The sequence below is a fragment of the Taeniopygia guttata genome, chromosome 1 (assembly GCF_048771995.1).
Source record: "Taeniopygia guttata chromosome 1, bTaeGut7.mat, whole genome shotgun sequence".
Taxonomy (NCBI): domain Eukaryota; kingdom Metazoa; phylum Chordata; class Aves; order Passeriformes; family Estrildidae; genus Taeniopygia; species Taeniopygia guttata.
In genome coordinates this window covers 84,790,643-84,811,274 of record NC_133024.1, presented here as the reverse complement: position 1 = coordinate 84,811,274, position 20,632 = coordinate 84,790,643, and the positions used below count along the sequence as shown (strand labels likewise).

Genomic DNA, 20,632 nt, shown 5'->3' with positions numbered 1-20,632 from the left:
GTGTTGCTTTTCTGTCTAAAATTAACCAATTTTCTAAGGAGCAACTTCTGTAATTCATAAGTAGTAGACCCTACCACAAGTGATTGTGTTCCGAAAACAAGAAGGTGTGAGATCTACAGCAGCTCCATTTTGAGACAGCTTGTGAGATGAAGGCAGTGTGCCCTGAATCTGATTTTATGAATGTTTTGGCTTTTCATTGGTTGGCTGTCTTCAGCTGCAAGGAAAAAAAAAGATGTTTAAAGGAAAAGAGTATCTCTGTGACAGATTTTATTGCACCTCTTATACATGCTATCATTTTTGTTTGGGGCTGAAGAACCTTTTTTATTTTGAATAATTTCATTCTTGTCTGTTTCCTCTCTCGCAGCTGACAGCTCTCATTTGTGGTTTCATTATCAAGCTGAGGAACTGCCTGCATGATGATGGATTTCTAAGACAACTCTACACCATTGGCTTGCTGGCACAGTTTGAGAGCCTGCTGAGCACTTATGGTAAGGGCACAGGGCCAGGGGCTGGGATTAGCTGTTGAGTCAGCAAATTCTGCATTAAATTGGCTACAGCAGGATCTGAGTGCTTTGGATAATCTGCAGCTCATCTACAAAATTATTTTGAAAACTAGAATGCAAAACTAGATTATAGTTGAAGTACTTAATTATCTAACAACTCTGAATTTCTTCGCACTTGAATTGCTTGAATTTCACAGTGGTCTTTGAGGTTTTTTTTTCAGAAAATAATTGGATGAAAGTTCTGGTTAGCTGGGAGAAACTGTGCCCAAAATACACTTTTTGAATTTTCTTGAAACTTCTGTAGTCTTGCAGCACAATGTGAGACTGAAAAGAGAATATAAAAAGGGAAAGTACTTCAGTCAGAAATGTTTCTTGTTTCTCAAAAGCTTCCTGCATAGTGGTTAGCAAATGTTTTATTGGACAAATCCAGAATATCTTATGCAAAGGATATCATGTCTCTGCCAATGCTGAGAAGTACTTGCTAGCATCACCTAACTTGGAAAATCAGCTTATAAAATACTTAAACAACAGTAGTCTGGACTGTTCTAGATAAGTTGTGTTTTCTAAACTTGCTGAACTCAAAAAATCAGCCATGACATTGTCTGTAGGTCAAAGGGGAGGCCAGGGCTGCAGCACTGCTTCATCTGTGAAACTTCTGTATGGAGTGATGGCCTCCTGTTGTCATCAAATTGACAAAGGGAAGTTGTGCATAACAAGTAATTACAATTCACTTTTTCCTCTTGGATTTAGGTGAAGAGCTGGCGATGCTGGAGGACATGAGTTTGGGAATCATGGACTTGAGGAATGTGACCTTTAAAGTAACTCAGGCTACATCAAATACATCTACTGACATGCTGCCAGTCATCACTGGAAATCGGTAAAAACCAATAAATATACTTTATTCTTGATGAGTGGGAACATGCCAAGGTTTGGGTTTTTCTACCCAAGTTGTAGAAGAGCTGCAGTGTTAATAAGCAGAGCAAAATCAACCATTGTCAGGAGGTTGGTATATCTGATGTCATGTCCGTGAGGATATAAATGCTACATTACAGGTTGCTGCAGGTTTGGTTTTGAACTAGAATAGACTTTCTGACTAGAAGCCAGTTGTGGCAGCTCCTCAGAGTCACTTTTGACTGATGGTTGCTTTTTAATGGTTATATTATGTTCTAGGTGTTATCCCTCTTTAGACAAATTCTTGGAATGTAGCTTTTTGATCCTTACGTCTAACGGCTGTGTATTTCTTTTCAGTGATGGATTTAATGTGAGGATCCCTCTGCCAAGCGCCTTGTTTGATTTGTTGCCTCGTGAGATTCAAAGTGGAATGTTACTGAGGGTTCAGCCTGTTCTTTTCAACGTGGGAATCAATGAGCAGCAAACCCTAGCAGAGAAGTAGGTGTCCAGTCAGGCAAGCTCAGCCTTGCTGGCAGTTCAGCAGTGGAGCTACGTTGATGTGGAATTGCATTCTTGCATAACTAACAGCGATTCAGTTTCTCCAATACACAAACACGGGAACACTGTTCTAAGGGAATCTGCCAAATGCCAAACAAAAGGAGGTCCTTCTTTTTCTGCCACAGAGCTGTGAGGCTCCTTACCTTATGGGTTTGAGACTGGTGTAAGTTTATGTGGTTCAGTTGTGAATTTACAATGGGAGATTTATCAAAGGCTATTTAGCACACAGGTGCTCCTTGTGACTTAAGACCTCTGTGAGTGACAGGTCCCTAGAGGCTGAGATCATTCTGTGTATTGCTGTGTATTTGCTGTCTTGGTTTTGCACTCTCCCTGAGATTCCCTCTCCTGGTCACTGTCAAAATTCAGGATAATGGGCAAGGTGCACCTCTGTTTTAACATACCCTTGCAACACTGCTGTTGTAAACCTGAAAAATATAATTATGTAATTATATTTGCTAAGAAAACTGCTCAGTTCTGGAAGAGCCAGCAGTTTCTCTCTGTTATGGCTACATCCTGTAAAGAGTGCATTGGCAGAGCACTGCTCCAACAGGGCACTCCAGTGAAGCCAGGCACATGCATGTTGTGACAGCAGCCTCAGTACCAGGCTGGAGTGTGCACTGTGGTCGTGAACAATGAGGAAAAGTCTTAACAAAAGCATTCCAGCAATTACTGTTGTCCTCTGTTGCCTACAAAGGAAGCCCAAGATGACTAGCACAGTTAAAGGTGTCAGCACTCTGTATGTACATCTGTGTATGTGGATATATTTAGATAAGATGAATCAGGGCATTGTTGACAATATTTAGTACATTCATGGTTTATTAATCCTAGATACATATTTTTCATTTACATACCTGGAGTCAGTATCCTCAGTCCTATCTACTGATATTATGGTTGTTACTATTAGTTTATGAACTAAACTAGTATCTCCATTATTAAAAGTTTAAATTTGCATAAAACAATTTGCCAGGTAGGAATTAAATATTGAAAGAGAGACATGAAAGCCAAAGAATTTTAAATACCATTTTGTTCAAAATTTTTCTTATACCTTCCTTCCCTTTTTCCCCTCATACTCATATATTTTCTTTCTCTGTAATGAATCATCACAACAATTCTCTGTTACACTTCACCTGGAATTTGAATGGTTAGGGGACTCCTGGGATAAACATTTAAACTGATTTTTGGTAGACATATTGCCAAGTGCAGTTGTTTCAAAGAAAAAGAGAAGCGTTTTACCTTGGGCTTAATTGTTCCTTTTTTCTCCTTTTAAAGGTTTGGAGACACCTCACTGCAAGAAATAATTAACATGGAAAGCTTAGTGAGGTTGAATTCATATTTTGAGCAGTTCAAGGAAGTTTTGCCTGATGATTGTAAGTATTTTGTAATTTAATGACAAATTTGCTTGAACAGCACAATTCAGGCTGATTTTTTCATTTGTTTGCTTTATGTTGGTTTTTTAAATGTCGATGGTACACCAGCCTTATTAACCTCCAAGACATTAAAACTGTGTTTTAATTCTTCAGTACTAAAGTAGAGTTGATTCAAGAGGTTTAAAGGTCAGACTGATTAACTTCCTTTTTAAGGTTACTTTTACATCTCTTTCTAAGTGGCTCTTTGTATTGTATAATCATCCAGTTGGGCAGTGAGATTGTTGTAAGGTAAAGGTGTAAAAGTGACAGGTTCTAGCAGCAGCACTTTTATGTGCAGTTTTTCGTGATGCTCCCTGCACTTATGATAAAGCCTGCACAGAAGAAACTCAGTCACTTCCCTGTAGTTGTTGCATCTGCAGCCAACATCAGAGAACCTGGAAGAGTGACAAAAGCTGCATGCTTAATTTTGACTGTTTTTTTATACTTGTTTGTTACTGTTTGGGGTTTTTTTTTCGGAAGACAGTGGCATAAGTGGTATTTACAAAAATGGTGAAAATTAATCTATTCATTATTATTACAATCAAACCTCTTCTAAGGTTATTTCATGTGCCCTACAGTTGCAATTTTATTCCAGAAATACAAATGCAGCAGCATGCAACAAGATAGTAAGAATTCTATCTGTTAAAGTTTGTTATTGTAAATTCAGTTGCCCTGAATTTTTTTTGATACAGCTGAGACCACAGTCTGCTTCCCTCCATCCAGGCATTCATAATGCTACATAATAAATTCTCTGGAACATTAGCTGCAAAGTTTAATTCTTTATTTTATAATAGTCTAGCATCTGGGTTTTTTGGTACAATTCAAAAATCAACCAGTTTAAAATGAATTTTGTTAATGTCTCTGTCTAATGTCTTTTATAATAATAATTCCCATTCAGCTCCTTCCTCTCCTTTCCACTGTCCATGTCCCTATGTTATTAATTCTATACTCTGCAGAATTTCTAATAAATTAGTCTTAGTTCCTTGTCCTTGTTCTGTTAGTTCACCTTGTCTTTAGAAAGAGGAGATGGCTGTGCCGTCTTTTTGTTTACAGGTATTACTTTCTTTCTAGGTGTAGAGTTCAAGCAGGCCAGACCAGGACAGGCACAGTACTGTTAATTATAGAATAGAAATGTAGAATTGTTTAGGTTGGAGAAGATCTTTAAGATCATCAAGTCCAACTCTTTCCCGAGCACTGCATGAAGGACTCCTAAACCATCTCTCCAAGTGCTACATCTCCATGTTTTTTAAATACCTCCAGGGATGCTGTCTCAACCATTTCCCTGAGCAGCCTGTTCCAGCTGACAACCCTTTCAGTGAAGAAATTTTTTCCAACATCCAATCTAAATCTCTAAATTTGGTGCAGCTTGAGGCCATTGTTTCTTGTCCTGTTGCTGGTTGCCTGGGAGAAGAACCCTCCTGGCTTTCAGGTGGTTCTAGAGAGCAATAAGAGGGCCTCCTTTTCTCCTGCCTAAACAGCCCCAGCTCCTTCAGCTGCTTCTCGTAAGACTTGTGCTCCACACCCTTCCCCAGCTCTGTTGCCCGTCTCTGGACACCACTGAGGTTTCAGTACCTCGATGTCCTTCTTACAGTGAGGGGCCCAGACCTGGACACAGGATTTGAGGTGCAGCCTCACCAGTGCCCACTACAGGGGAACAATTCCTGCCCTGGTCCTGTTGGCCGCACTACTACTGACACAGGCCAGAATGCCATTGGCTTTCTCGGCCACCTGGACACTGCTGGCTCATGTTCAGCTGATGTGGACCAGCACCCCCAGGTCCTTTTCTACCAGAATCTTCCCAAGCACTCTGGCTCCCAGCCTGTAGCACTGCCTGGGGTTGTTGTGACCCAACCTGGCACTTGGTTGTGCTGAACCCCACAAATATGACCTTGGCTTGTTGATCCAGCCTGTCCAGATCCCTCTGTAGAGCTTTCCTGCCCTCCAGTAGATCTGCTGCCCAGCTTGGTGCCATCTGCCACTGACTGAGGGTGCACTTGATCTCCTCCTCCTGATTAATTGATAAGGATTTTAAACAGGACTGGCTGCAGAACTGAGCTCTGGGGAACCCCACTGGTGACCAGCCACCAGCTGGATGTAGCTCCATTCACCAGCCTCTGTGACCTGGCCATCCAGCTGGGTTGTTTTACCCAGTGAGCAGTGTGTCCCACCGAGCCATGAGCAGTTAGTCCAGGAGAATGCTGTGGGAAGCAGCGTTGAAGGCTTTGCCAAGGTCCAGGTAAAGGATTTCCACAGCCTTCCCTCATCTGCTCAGCAAGTCACCTTGCTGTAGGAGGAGATCAAGTTAGTCCAACATACCATTTGCTGCGAGACGTAGGCCTAAAATAAAGCCTCATGTGTCGCTCAGGTAGGATTCTTTTTGTTACAATGTCATCTCTTACAGTGCACACCTCTGTATTTATTCAGTCACAACTTTAGTTGGTGTTCTCCATGGTTACTTCTTAAAAAAAAATGAAACAACAAAAAAGATAACTTATTGATTACTTGTACTTGATTGTCTGGAGTATCTTGCTAAATATGTAAGAGATGATTTGCAACAGTTTGAACACAGAAGATGAGTGCTGAAGGTACTCTGAAAAATTCTAGCTACTTTATTTCCACTTAGTGAAATATTAATAAACAGATCATGACAATGTAGTGTCCAGTGGGTGTTTCTTGTAACTGAAGGCTGACCAGGTTGCAAATTTAAAATCGAAAATGTGAGCAGAATATGAAATATCTTCAGAATTTCTCTGAAGGCATGCATGTTCTCCTGTCACATCTGTGACACACAAACCAAAACACTATACCAATCTTGCTCCCTTTGTTCATTCTTTTATTATACTGCTATTAAATTCTGAGTCCCTGAAGTTTTAAATAACTGGAATTAATATTTCATTAATACTGAGTTTAATTAAACATGAATGTGTTTTGTTGATGGTACTAAGTAAATCAGAACTTGAAAAATGTTCTAGTTGCAAGAAAACACAAATGTGTTTGCAGCAGGCATATAGAAACACTTTGTAAAAGATCTGTTGAATACAGATGAGTAAGTGGAGTTGTTTTTGTTTGTTTTATAGGTCTACCTCGATCTCGTAGTCAGACGTGCCTGCCTGAACTGTTAAGATTTCTGGGACAAAATGTTCATGCAAGGAAAAACAAGAATGTTGATATCCTTTGGCAAGCTGCTGAGGTATTTATTTATCTAACCATCTCTGCATAGTTCAGCTGATTTTCTGTATTCGTATGTATTTGCCATTTTTTTATTACTGGTATGTTTGAATTTCTTCATTTGCTTGCATGTAGCTTGCAAATGCTGCCAGGCTAGACCTTCTCTAGAATGAGACTTGGGGAAATAAAATGTATTTTCCATATCAGATTTTCTTGTGAACTCATACAATGAAGTTCTGCTCTCTCAAACGTGCCAAACTTTGACTTTAAAGCCCTAGACAACATTTGTGTCTCTCTGAGGGGAAGTAAAGGTGTTGTCTCTGACAGGAGGTTTTGCCTGTAGAAGGAGTGATGGGTTGTCTATTCCTTTTCTAGGTATGCCGCAGACTTAATGGTGTTCGATTTACGAGCTGTAAAAGTGCCAAGGATAGGACTGCCATGTCCATCACCCTGGAGCAGTGTTTGATCCTACAGCATGAACATGGAATGGCTCCACAGGTCTTCACTCAGGCTCTGGAGTGTATGAGGAGGTAAGAGTTTGACCATATCACTTATTCCTAAATAAGGAACCATGCAAACTGCAGAGGAGTTGTGGTCTCTGTTTCCATCAAAAGAAAAAAAAAAAGTAACCTAAAGTCAGGAAACTGTAAAACTGACTGCTAGAATTCATCCCTCCTGTGCATATGAGTTGCATATGCTAAAGCTGGTTCTTACCAGATTTATATCAGATGGGCTTGAGTTTTCAGTAGAAAATTAGTGGTTTTCAGACAAGCATGTAAAAGTATGTTTTTTGTTAATGCTGAGCTTACAGAACAGGAAACTGGTGCTTCTTTGAAAGTTATTTAATGATGACTTTACCTGAACTGTCATAGCACTATGTTTCTTAGTTCTAGCTCAGGGAGATTACTCAGGGATGATCTGTCTTTTGTTCTTTGAAACACAGACACCTGCAGTTTGCACTGGTTTTCCAGTGTATTCTTTAGCAGTGGAACACTGCTCACTGGGTGAAATGTCAGTATGAGTGTTTCACACTACAGCAACCAAATTTCATCACAACATGTCAGTGTGCTGTTGTCATATCAAAATAATGATGTTCTGTATTCTGAAGCAGCAGAGATGTTTGCAGAATTAAGTACTTAAAAAAAAATCTGTTTACTGTTGTTCAATGCCTTGTTTCAAGCACTGCTGGAAAACTCCGTAAGTCACATACCAAAAGAAAGGATAAGAAATCTAGCTTTAGTCTTTATCAATGTAGTTCAACAATGCTGTTCAGTCCTGTTTTTCAACATTCACTCTTACCGAATGTACTGTACTGTGTGTCTTTTCACCAAATTCTCTAGAGTGTTCAATTCTCTTATCCTTTCTGTATGTTTTTGCTGTTTGACCCTTTCTTACTCTTCTAGTTACCTAGAAGAAAAGTGTCTCATATAATAACACTTGCAGCCTCTTACACTAGTAGTTTGGGGGTTTGTACATACATCTAATTGGGTGGCACTGAACTTCTTTATTTTCAGGTTTTTGCTGCTCTTTTTGCTACATTGTCACAGAGTTAGTACAGTACATGAAAGGTTCTTAAACCTTGATATTAGAAACAAAACTTGAAACAGCTTTGTGAGGGAGAATTTACTAATTTAAAACAGACTAAGTGGTTTTCAAACCTCTTTATTTAAATGGCACAATTTGTTGACATAGACATCTGAAACTGTTATACAGTTTCACAGTTGTGTATTTATTAAGAACAAAACTAACTAGGAGAAATACTGGGAATCTTGTTACTTTCTTCAAATTCTTTACTGGGTCACCGGGCTTTTTAAAGCAATGACGGACACAATAGGGAGAGAGAGGTTAATAATAACATTGGGTACTTCAGTCTACCAATTTAATATAACACAGGATCAGATAAAATATTGACCCAAGAAAAATACTGCTTTGTGTTGACCTACGCAGGGATATTGAAAGAGGGCCAATTTAATCAAAACCTTTAGCTTGAGTATTCTACCAACATCAGGGGCTTGCTCTGGCAGGTGAGGGACATGACTTTTCTTTTGTTAAATCTTTGACTAAGAGAGATTGTGCAGGACCAATACTGACTAGTCCAGAAGGAAAACCAAGATTAGACCATTCTTCAAGACGATCATTCTTCCTCACATATTATTCGCTTTGGGATAACTGGATGTGTTTTCAAAGCGATTTGTCGGTTCTATTCAGGAACAATGACACAGCATTAATAAAGCTTAATGAGAGATATAGGATTATGGAACAAATATGTAGGAGTCCAACTCCACCAAATCCCATTCCGGCCTGGACAGTTTGACCTGACCTAGACAACAGATACAGGATAAAAAAGCATAGCAAATTGTACCCAAATTTCTTCTAGGGCATTCAGAAAACTTGGGTTTTGTTCTTTTAACTTGGATCTTTTATTTAACTAAACTGTAAAAGGAAGGTTTGGTTTGTTCTTGAAGACTTTTGAAGTTTCTGAGACGTTTGGAGGGACAGGGAAGAAGTACTAGTAATTTGTGAGATTCAAAGTATTTAATCTCTTCTCTACTGACAACTTTCCAGAGAAGAAACATGTCCTTGCTTATACCATTCTTGAAAAAATTAAGAAAGCATCATCTTCTTCCATGTGATGTTGGTCTTCAGAGGTCTTAGTTCCCACTTACATGTCCTCAGGGACTTCCCTTTTGTGATGATTATGTATCTGTGATAATTGTGTTCAATGAGCAGGGACATCAGAGGGGGAGCATGGAGCGTTCTTCTAGATTCTTGTAGAAATTTACAGATACAAGTTTGTGGCTTTCACCTTAGAAACGAATTCGCTATTACAATAAATTAATTTTCTGTAAATAAGTTACAGCTTTTCCGGTCCTAAACCAAACACACAGTAACTCCCAGCTCACAAATAGTAAAATCATGATGATATGCCTGGAAGTCCAAGCTAAGAGGACATGGCTACCTCACCAGTAAAGGCAGAACAAGAGTCCAAGTCCAGCTGGTTCAGTTAGCCTCTTCCATCTGCAGTTCATGCTCCCCACTAGATCTTTGACTCCCTGTCCTCCTTCTTCCTACCAGGTTTCTGTCTTGTCAGAAATGCCAGTGGAGCTGGCATTTGTGGGAATATGCTTTGAGGCAGTTTCAGTCAAGATCATCCTGGGTAGCAAAATCCTTTGCATGTTTAGGGTAGCCCATCTCATTTTCATTACATGAAATCAATTAGGAAGGTGCAACACAAACAATTTAGCCAACAGAGAAGAGCCATCTCTGATAGGGGCTCTTGAAAAGCAGCTGGAAATGAGGTGAGGAAAATCACCATGGTGCTGATTAAAAGGATTACATAATAAAGTCCTAGGAGTCATGTTTGCGTATGACCACTCACTGCAGTAAAACAGCTATGATAAAAAGCTTGGTTGGATTTCTTCACTGATTGACTTGCTTTAAAAATAAAATCATATTGAATTGAGCTAGACCACTTGGCAGATGCCCACCCAGCTGCTCACTACCTTCTCCCAACAGGACAGGGGAAAAAAATACATGAAAAAGCTTATGGGTTGAGGTAAACGGGAGATCCCTTGCCAGTTACGGGTACAGAACTGGCAAAACAGAGAAATTTTTTTTATTTATTTCCAATGGATTGGAGATATTAAGAAATAAAGATGAAAATTAAAAAACCTTGCCCTCCACCTCTCTTCTTATCCCAGGCCGAAGTATTCCACTGCTTCTTTCTCATCTGCCAAACCTCCTCCCCATGCTGAGCAATGCACAGTGGATGTGGAACAGGGCTTTGCAATCAGTCCATAAGTCCTCTGCTCCTTCCTCCTTGCACTCTTCCTCCACTCCAGTATGGGTCCTTCCCATGGGCTGCAGTCCTTCAGGATGAACCTGCTCCAGCATGGGCTCTCCATGGCCTCCAGTTTCCTTCAGTAAATGTTCATCTGCTGCACTATGGGTCCTCCATGGGCTGCAGTGTGGATAGTTCCTCTCCATAACTGCAGGGCAAACTGCTTCACCTCTTTCTCCTCTCTTTCTCTGACTTTGGTGCTCACAGGGCTCTTTCTCAGATCTTTTCCCATCACTCTTCACTACTATGCAGGGCTTTGCCCTTTCTCACACACTCCTTCCTCGAGGCAGCAGCATGGCTGAGGGCTCAGCTGTGCCTGCAGTGGGTCACTGGAGCTGGCTGGAACCAGCAGTGTCCAGCATGGGGCAGCCCTGGCCTCTCCTCCCAGAGACAATTCCCATATGTAAGGTAAATCAGAAGGGAATTTGCTGTGTCTTCTAACCCTAATCCTCTCCTAGAGGTAGTTCGCTGATGAATGTTTTGATTTAAGACCCTGTACAATTTGGAATATTTGATATTTCCGAAAGATGACTTTTCACCCTTCAGGGGGTGCCAACAGTGACAAGGAAAGCACTTTCCAGCTCTTGCCTCCATTCCCATCATATGTGTCTGTATATACATCTTTGTGTAAAATTGAGTAGCATTGATGCTAATTTTTGATAGTGGAGATGTGGCATGTGATATTCATAATGCCAACTTAACATTTTTAGCCTTCCTTTTTTACCTCTCCCATTGTTTTACATGTTATCGATATTCTTAAGTGCTTATCTTCCTCCAGGCCATTTCATTGAGTCTTTATCCACCACTTTTCAGTAAACACTAGGGTTCCACTGGCTGATTCTGCTGATCACACACGCACTCTCCCTGCTGCTACAAAGGTAATTGGGATTTGTAGGCATCACAGATTCAATCTGTTGTCCACTGTAGGCACTAGGAGTGAAATCATGTCTTAATCACCAATTTGGATCAAATCCAAATCAGAAATAAAGTTGGTTTAGTTCCTTGCCCACCTAATTCTATTTGACTTGATGTGTCACCAGCATCTGAATGCTCCTTTTCACCACCTTCAGGGTGTGTCTGATTTCTTGCATGACATTGTCTGATGTTTACATAACCCTGCTACTCAACCATCAAGGTTATGGATGGTTTGTTATGGATGGAGCAAGTTTACAAGCTCAAACAGCATCAGGCTTACAGATTGCATTTAGAAGGACAGAATAATAGAATTGTTTCAGTTGAAAGGGACCTTGAAGATGATCTAGTTCCAACACCCTTGCCGTGGACATATTCAATTAGACCAGGTTGCTCAAAGCGCCATCCAGCCTGGCCTCGAACACTCCCAGGGATAAGCATCCCTGGCTGCCTCACCACCCTCAGAGTAAAGAATTTTTTCCTTATATCTAATCTAAACCTGTTCCCTTTACCTTTAAACCTATTCCCCCTTGTCCTGTCACTACATGCTCTTGTAAATAGTCTCCCTCCCTCTTTCTTGTATGCTTCCTTCTAGTACTGGAAGGCTGCAATACAGTCACCCTTAAGCCATCTCTTTTCCAGGCTGAACAAACCCAATTCTCTCAGCCTTTCCATGTAGGAGAGGTGCTCTAGGGACTGTTCATCTTGGTTATTTAGTTGTTGTTTTGTGAACTAAAAATAGAGTTGTAGTGCTCAGGGTGTAAGAGTGATCCAGAATTAAAGACCACACTACAAAGCCTTCCAGGTTACCTGAGGAGCTGTCCTTCACTGTATTCTTTGGTGCTCAGTGTAAGGATTGGGTGCACAATGAGATGGGCTTTGCAGCACATCTTCAGAAATAAGCCTGTTTATATACCCTTGAATTCGTGTCCAAGCACAAAAATAGGTGGTTTTTGGTTGGTTGTTTTTTTTTTAATTAATGTGTTGCACAGGTAGTTAAAAGGTTAAATTAAATCACTGCAGCCCACATGGAAAGATGTTTGAAAGGGTCAAATACTACAATGGTTATTCATGTTCAGCTTGCTTTTCAGAGCTCCACTTCTTTAAGGCATGGCAGAGCAGCATGGGGTATTATTGCTGGGTAATCTGAAAGAATGAACATGGAAAACCATTAATGTTCAACCTACATGTGTTTATTTTCACTAGACTACAGTACTTCTTTCTTATTTTTCTCTTTTATTCTCTTTCCCTCTCCTTATTTTTATAATTGTACTGATACATATTTTTGAGATGTTTTTCCACTCTTTCTTTACTTCATCTTCTGGTTTTGTTGTGTGTTGTTCCATGTTTTTTCATTTTCTTGCCCACCTTGTGTTGCCATCTCTTTTTATCCATACATTTGCATGTCTGTCTTCCTTTCTGTTTTATTTTCCCTCTTCCCAAACTTCTTCCTTTTCACAGCATTGGAACACGGGAGATAGTCACCCAGAAGAACTTGAGTGGCTTGGTGCCCATCCGAGATTTCAGACTAGATCCCAGCCTCCTCTACTCTATTCCTTTACTAGCTCTCAGCCCCAATTTACTGATTGTGTGGCTGTTTCTGAGCATAGCATACCTGGTGGCCAGATTACGTTGCAAGTGAAGATAGAGTTCAAAAACAAGGAAAAAATAAAAAAAAGGAAAAACTACAAAAACCACAAAAACAAAAAAGTGCTTGAATGTGTATTGCCACTTGGTACCTGCTGGACAAAGGAATGTGTCATAGCATTGTCTGCCAAGAATTATTATTATGCCTTACAATTTTACATTTCTATTGTACCGAACTGTAAATATACATCAAATTATTTTATCAAAAAGAATTGTATTGAAACTTTAAATTATTGTTCTGCTTTCAGTGCTTGTAACATAGTCTGACATTGGCCTGTTACCTCGGTACTTTAGCCGGCCTGAAGATCTCTTATCTCTTACCAAATAGAGTTTTGTGTTACTTGTTTCATGTATTCCAGAGAAAGGAACTCTGCCTGAAAAGAATTTGTATCTTTTTGTATATTTAAGGTGTATGCTAATCTTGCCTTTCTATTTTACGAGGTATGAAGAGAAAAATAAAAACATGGGTGGGGTTTATAAGAAATTGTAAGAAACTTATTTAAAGAAGTAAATTTATACTTTCATTTCAAAGCATAATATCCAAATTACATTATTGAACAGTTTGTAGAACCATAGTCTTGTTCCTTTCTCATGGTTAAATATATTCTAATAGACTAGAAAACATTCAGAAAACAACTTGTAGTGTGCTGCATGCAGAATTATTTCATTCTATTTGTTGATCTGCATTTTGCAATGTATTAAAGACATGAGGAAAATGAACCTTGTGGTTAGGAAGGGGATGTGACTGGCATTAGCCTGCTAACGATCCATTATCTATTTTAGGTGCTCTGTTATAGAGCTTACTGTGAAATAGGGTCATCCTAGAAGTTAAAGATAATGGTCTTTAATTTTCAGGCAAGAAGAGGGAGGTATCAGTTAACTCCTTTAGTAGGTGGGTTTCAGGTTTTCCACTGGGCTTTATTTTAATTACATTAGACTAAATATTACTGTTACTTCCATTTTTAAGCGTTGCACAGCTTTAATAAATTATGATGCTGATAGTGACTTAGTGATAAGCGAGTGATGGTAAGTTAACTTTTATTTAAGTGGTGAGACTAAAGTGGCTTCCTAGTTTAGTTATGCAGAGTAATTGCAGATGAAATTTGATCCTCATTTATATATAACATCAAACTAAGGGAGGCCTATTTAAACTGAAAGATTTTGTTGATGCTGTGATCTGGCAGAGCTTGTCAATAGCAATAGCTGATAAAAAAACTAACCTCATTAATGTAGTTTGATAAATTCATAAAGGATTTTACTTCGCTTGGTGCCTGAGATGACATTGGGCTTCTGAGGAGAACTAGTACTGTGATTTGTATTTTCTACTATTAACTTGCTCAAAAAATATAGATAGCTTTAGCTTTTATTATAAATTTTAATGGAATTGAGAGCTGCTGAGAGAAGTATGCTGAAATTATAAACCAAAAAAAAAAAAAAAACCAAACCAAAAAAACACAGTTAGAATAAAAATCAGAATTAAATCCTAAATGTGGATTTAATTATTCTAACTAAAAAAAAAAAAAAAAAAAAAAGTGTGTGATTATATTTGTGTCTTCATTAAATCAGACTGTACAGTACACTATCTCTTAATATTTTTCCTCACTATTCTTCCAATTTTGTTTTTAAAAGAAAAACAAAAAAAAAACACCACAAAGACATGTATGTTTATTTATATATATAAAGCACATATCATATTTATTTTTAGTTGCAATAGATTTCGGTACATCCTCACTGCTGTTGAGGGTTATCAAGGTGTGGTGGTTTGGGACACATCCCTGTGCTGTGCTGATACCTGCTGCTGCTGTGTCTCCATGGAAATCATCTGTTCTTTATGGTTAGCACTGGTTTGTTTGCTGGGGTGCCCCAGGCTGCCTTTTTACAAGGTGAGCAGTTGTCAGGTTGGACTGTGCCTTGATCTTGCAATGTGGGGAGTGTCCTGGGTTCAGTCTAACCAGATGTGAAAGTAGGTTTAGAATCACAGAATATCCTGAGTTGGAAGGGTCAGGAATCAGTTCCTGGCGTGGCACAGGACAGCCACAGGCTGTGCCTGAGAGCACTGTCCACACACTTGCTACACTCGGGCAGACTTGGGGCCATAAACACTTTCCTGGGCAGCCTGGCAAGTGTCCAGCCACACTCTGGTGGCAGCAGGCACATTCACTGAGCTCCCTGAGATTATTAATCTCTTTAAAGTGTGAAGGTGCTGCTCATGATTGCACCTTAAAACTCTTTGGAATGCAAGCCCAAGCTTTTTGGAAACAATGTACGCTTTTTCTTTTCTTCTTAATTTTGATGGGGACAAGTTTGGGTATTTTTTTCCTTTTGGTGCCTGGTCTGTGCTTTTGTTAAGGCATTCAGGTTTAAGATGCAGTAGTGCGTCCTACTTACGTGCTTCCAAGAGAAGGAAGATGGCATGTGAAATGTAGGAAATAAATCCTTGTCACCATATCTGTGCCATAAGGGACACATGCAATAGCCAGATGCAGTGAAATGTGATATGAAGAGAATTACTCACTTTGCAGTTAAAATACTCACCTAGCATCACATATTTGCTAGTTAAACTTACTGCTTTTATTAGTTCTCTGAAGTATGATTTGTGCAAACTTTTGATGTATCTATTTGGCTGCAAGAGCTGTCGGGGGAGTTTTGTGAAACACAAACCAGTGCCAGAAAAACAGTGTCATCACAGATGATCCATTCTATAAAAGGAAAGCACAGAATGTGCTCCGGAGACAAATTTCAAACTTAGTTAAACTATTCCTTAAAGCAAAAAAAAAAAAAAAAAAAAAAAAAAAAAAAAAAAAAAAAAAAAAATTAAAAAATTACTGTATTTTATGAAGTCAAACTAGGTGTTACATACAGAACACAGTTGCAGCCAGTTTCATGAACCAAAATTAGAAGAATGGTGAGGTCTGTAAGAGCACGAGAGTTTTCAAACTGAACCAGAATCCAAACCCTCATTTTGAATCAGATGATCACAGCTTACCTGGTAGATGCTGCAGCATCTCCAAGGCAGGACTAATCTGACATTTCTACCATAAGATGCTGTACTGTACACGTTGCCATGAAGGTCTAGTAGTCATTGTCTAGGTTCCAGTCCTCAATCAGGGAAAATAATTCTCCTGCAAGCCTAAATTGATTTATAATACATATTTAAAAGATAGTGCTTCCTCTTTGTATGTCTGTTTTTTGGATATAATCAAAGGAACTCTGGATTAGATTTACAAGTGTAAAGAAGCCTTATAACTGGAGTAGTTTTCTATTGTAGCACAGAACCTCTTTGTAATGTGGGGCAGTTGCACCAAAATATTGGGTGAAAATTAAATTCTGCACAGCTTTGTTTCTTTGGAGTGATGACTGTCGATGCAGCCAGTCTTTTTTTGCACTATTTCATGATTAGGACATTTTTTTAGATTGCTTTGGTTTTCACATCCATTTATGCATGCAGAGATAGCTAGAAGGCATACATTATTTTTGTATCAGCTCTAATCTTTAAGTAAGTACTTATAATACTGACATACAGGGAACAATAAAATTACTTTAAATCTCTTATAGAGAGATCAGCAGGTTTGGGTTTTAAGCTTTATGTGTTAATAAATTAGCAGAACTGCTTTTAAGCAATCCCTTGGGATCCCTTGTGCAGTGAATGGCATGTGAACTCCACAAAAGTGTACCTTGAAATACATGAAACTGTGAAATACAGCGAAAGAACCTTTTCAGTAGATGTGCTGCTGCTTTCTAGAAATGCAAAACTAGCAATCAGACATAGCTTGTGTCCATTCTGTGTGCTTCTTACTGGCATTGTATGATGAATCATCTCTTTTAATATTTGCAGTGGCAAATTAATTAAACGCTCATTAAATATAACCAACTTTATTTTAATGCTATAAAATAACCAGTTCATTTCATCTTAGTTTAAGTCTTTTTTCTTTTTTTTTTTCCCTTTTACTGCTGTCATTTTTTGTGCTTGTTTTTTTCCCCAGTGAGGGTTGTCGCCGAGAAAATACAATGAAGAATGTTGGATGTCGCAAGTATGCATTTAATTCCCTGCAACTGAAGGCTTTCCCAAAGTATTACAGGCCTCCAGAAGGAACTTATGGAAAAGTTGAAACATAAGCATACTATGTCCTTTAATTGCTGTTCCATTAAAACATGTGGATACACTCTAGATTGACACATGATTTCGTCATCCAGAAGAGATAAATAACCTTTTTGTATGTTTCGTTAGGTCATACAGAGCATGTTACTGAATTGGAATCTATAGTAACAATTATTCTGACACCTTAGCTTGAGAATAGTGTGATGACTCTCTGCCCGTTTCAATAGCCTTCAGTGTATGTAAGATGAGCAGATACTGTGCTACTTAATAATTACCTATATGCAAATAGCTAGGTACCTCCTGGATGGGCAAGGACTCTAGGAACGGCATTTAGGCAGCTGTTTCCATAACATCTTTTTATACTGAGTTGATTTCAGATTGAGCTTTTCCTAAACTTTTTAAAACTGAGAGTAAAACTCAAAAGTTGTAAATAAAAAGGATCCTAGACAGTTTAATAACTGAAGAACGCATTGTTACAATCAATAAAAGGGGGTTTGATAAAAAAAAAAAATCAGCACAATAAGAGCCAGGAGAAAAAATTGTTTTACTGTATATAGGATGCCACCTTCATGTATGAAATTTACCATATATAAAAGGCCAGACATGTGAGGTCTAATTTATAATTCTGTTAAAATTAAACAAATTCTTGTCATCTTTGGCAGAGAAGGCCTTGGGCATACAACTGTTTTTTAAAAGTATTTCAGAAACGTCATGATGCTTAACTATTAATGCCAGCAACAGTTCCCCATGCCCTTCCCCACTCTGAGGCAAGTGCAACAAGCAAGTTGCTGATGTTGCACATGACATGTTCAGTATATTCCATGGTGTTGTACATTAATTAACACATTTTTACCCATGGTTTTTTTATATCACTTCTGGATTGTAAGCATCAGTATCTCGGGGTGCTACATTATTTTGGTCAGTGTACGATTTTTCTGTATCGGTTTTGTATATCATTACCAAAATGCTCAAAGTGCCCAATGCATCCCCCTTGCTTCAAAATCAAAAATCATCCCCTCCTTGCTTCAAAATTGGTTTCTGTTTACCTTTGCATTTCGCCTGTTGAGAGTCCTGGTGGGGGGAAGTGTGGCCGGTGTCAGGGTATTTCTGAGGAAGGTAGCAATGCCCTGTGTTGATAGAGAGGAACTGCTCAGTGCTACTGCTTGTGCCTGAGAACCACAGGTGGGTTCTAGCTTATGACAAAGGTGGTCAGTTGGATAGCATTTGATAAAAATGTTCAACAGATCTCCTCTGAAATAATCTCCCAAAGAACGCCTTTGAAGCTAAGATAGCATTTTAAAAAGCAACTAAACATTCATTTCCAGATTTTAACAGGATCCAGTAATCTCTAGCTAGTTTCATTCAGCACATGTCCTTTCCTTCTTGGTTTCTAAGGATCTGAGTTTTAGAATAGAAAAAAAGCTGCCCATTTATTCTGGTGGGAGTGGCAACAGCCAGGTAAGTATATGGCTGTTTTCTGATTTCTTTCTCCCACTCACTGATGTTTGTCTGTGCTGTCACTGCTCTATCAATCAGCCATGTTCATTCTGCTCCCATGTAGGTTTGGGGGTTACAAGTCCAGCAGTTTTTGCATTTTGCTTTTTGCAGTTTAACACTGAGCAGCATGTCACAAAGCCAGGTCAGAGAGTTCTGCTGAACTAGGCTATTACCATTATTTTAGGCTCATTAGGAAAACAAAACATGCAATTCTGTGCAAAAGCAATGTATTGTAGTACCTACCCCAGGTCTGAACAAATCATCTACAGTAGAACAGTCCCTCAGAAATGTTACAAACCCTGTTTGCCAATTAATAAATGTTGATTTTGTTTTACTTTTTGCTAATAAGTAAACAATTATACGATGAAAAAATTTTCAATGGGATCTCTTTAGACATGCTACTCCATTAGTTCTGCTCAGCCTTCAGTCCCTAGCCCATTATTAAATGCTACTTTATTTTTGTATAAACTATGCTCTTTATATCCCTTAGTTTTTATGAGTTGATAATTTTATTTTGTCTATTTCAAATGTGGTTTATTTCAAGTCCTGTATTGTTACACTAAAAATCTCCCAATGTTCAGCTTCAGAAGGAAATAACAAATGTCTCTTGTAACAATTAGCAGTGCCACTCTCTTAGATGGTGGCCAACAATCATTAGACCTGCTATAGAGCTTAGCGATCCTTTATTTATTTTGTGTAGCAGTGTAATCTGAAAAAGTTGCTGAATTTTGCCTGCACATGGCGGAGCTGCAGCCCCGGGTGCCGCGCGGTTGTGCGGGGGTGCTGAGCTGCCGAGCGCCGTGTCCCTGGGCATGCCCTGGGCATGGCACTGCCAGGATGGACATGGCACTGCCAGGATGGACATGGCACTGCCGGGATGGGCACGGCACTGTTGGGATGGACACGGCACTGTTGAGATGGGCACAGCACTGCCGGGATGGACATGGCACTGCTGGGATGGACATGGCACTGCTGGGATGGGCACGGCTCGGGCTCCTCCCGAGGGCAGCGCCAACAGCGAGGGCTCGATCGGTGCCTCCAGAGAAAACTGTGACACATGAAATCCACGTGGGACCTTCACAAGGGGGAAGGGAGCTTTTCTGTTGCACAGGAGAGGATTACTGTAAAATGAAGTTCTGTCTAATGTTCCTTTTTTGAGTACATTTTTTAAATTATAAAACATACAAAGGTAAATGAAGAAAACTTGCCAAGTATGTTCTGTGTATGTTCTGTGAAAGTACCTACAGCACAGTTGCCTTTTTTTCATTTATACGTGTAAAATTATTGTATTATATGACACAGTTTTGTCCCAACATGACTGTATTTGCTAAGCTTTGTGCATTTAAATATTTTTATTTATTTGGTTTTGGGCAGTATTAATATATCATAAACATATGGTTACTGTTTTATATATTCTAGTTCATCCAATCCATGTATGCTGTAAATGTGCTAGTCTTTAGGATGAAAACCAATAAAGAACTGACAAGAATAACAATGGTGGCTTACTTTTAATATGTCTGTGGTAAGTGAAAATAAACACTTTCAGGCTCCTTGATTTGATACACTTTTATCTGTTGGAGCCAAGTTGTGTAGGGAGTCATTTTACACAGATGTGCAAGTCAGGAAGTAGTAACTTCTAATTCCTGCTCAAGAGCAGCTGATACCAATTTTCTGTAGTTACAAGTGAGGCACCAGCTTGTCCCACATGCTTCACATTGTGCAGCAGCAGTTAAGTAAAGAAGTGATATGAAGTATTTTTCTTCCTTAATTTTATCAACTTGCTCTGTGAATATTCTGTAAGAGCTTCTTGAGCTTTGTTCTCTGTTCTTTCACTTTTCCTTCCATTAGCAGAATTTTTTCTCTACTGCTGCTTCCCATTGAACAAACTCATCCCTCCAAGCAGCTTTAGCAGTTGGGCTGCTTTTCAACAGGGACAGGTTGTCCTTGTTGATGGTCATTTGGTTTCACTTTAAATAAAGTTCATATAATAGTGTAAGATACAATAATTTAGGGCATTCTGATTTCTGTAAAATATGAAGAACACAAAAATATAATTCTGCTTCCACTGGGAGTTTGGGAACTGCCAGGTAGAATTTTCTTTCTGTGAAAG

General features: G+C 39.1%; 1 protein-coding gene across 25 annotated transcripts in view; it reads left to right on the top strand.

Annotated features, from left to right (window-relative positions):
- Positions 1–20,017, top strand: part of INPP4A (inositol polyphosphate-4-phosphatase type I A) — a 107,398-nt gene extending 87,381 nt beyond the window's left edge. For 14 of the 25 annotated variants that reach the window (XM_072932430.1, XM_072932436.1, XM_012569592.5 and 11 more), the window contains 7 exons: positions 365–488; positions 1,254–1,380; positions 1,752–1,892; positions 3,222–3,319; positions 6,436–6,548; positions 6,902–7,056; positions 16,910–20,017. In XM_072932430.1, coding sequence (XP_072788531.1) covers positions 365–488; positions 1,254–1,380; positions 1,752–1,892; positions 3,222–3,319; positions 6,436–6,548; positions 6,902–7,056; positions 16,910–17,042 — 891 coding nt within the window. In that variant the 3' untranslated portion in view covers positions 17,043–20,017. Of the gene's footprint in view, positions 1–364; positions 489–1,253; positions 1,381–1,751; positions 1,893–3,221; positions 3,320–6,435; positions 6,549–6,901; positions 7,057–12,740; positions 13,389–16,909 lie in introns of those variants that run through there. The other 11 variants (XM_072932395.1, XM_072932403.1, XM_012569590.5 and 8 more) reach the window with 1 other exon arrangement.
- Positions 20,018–20,632: the final 615 nt, after the last annotated feature.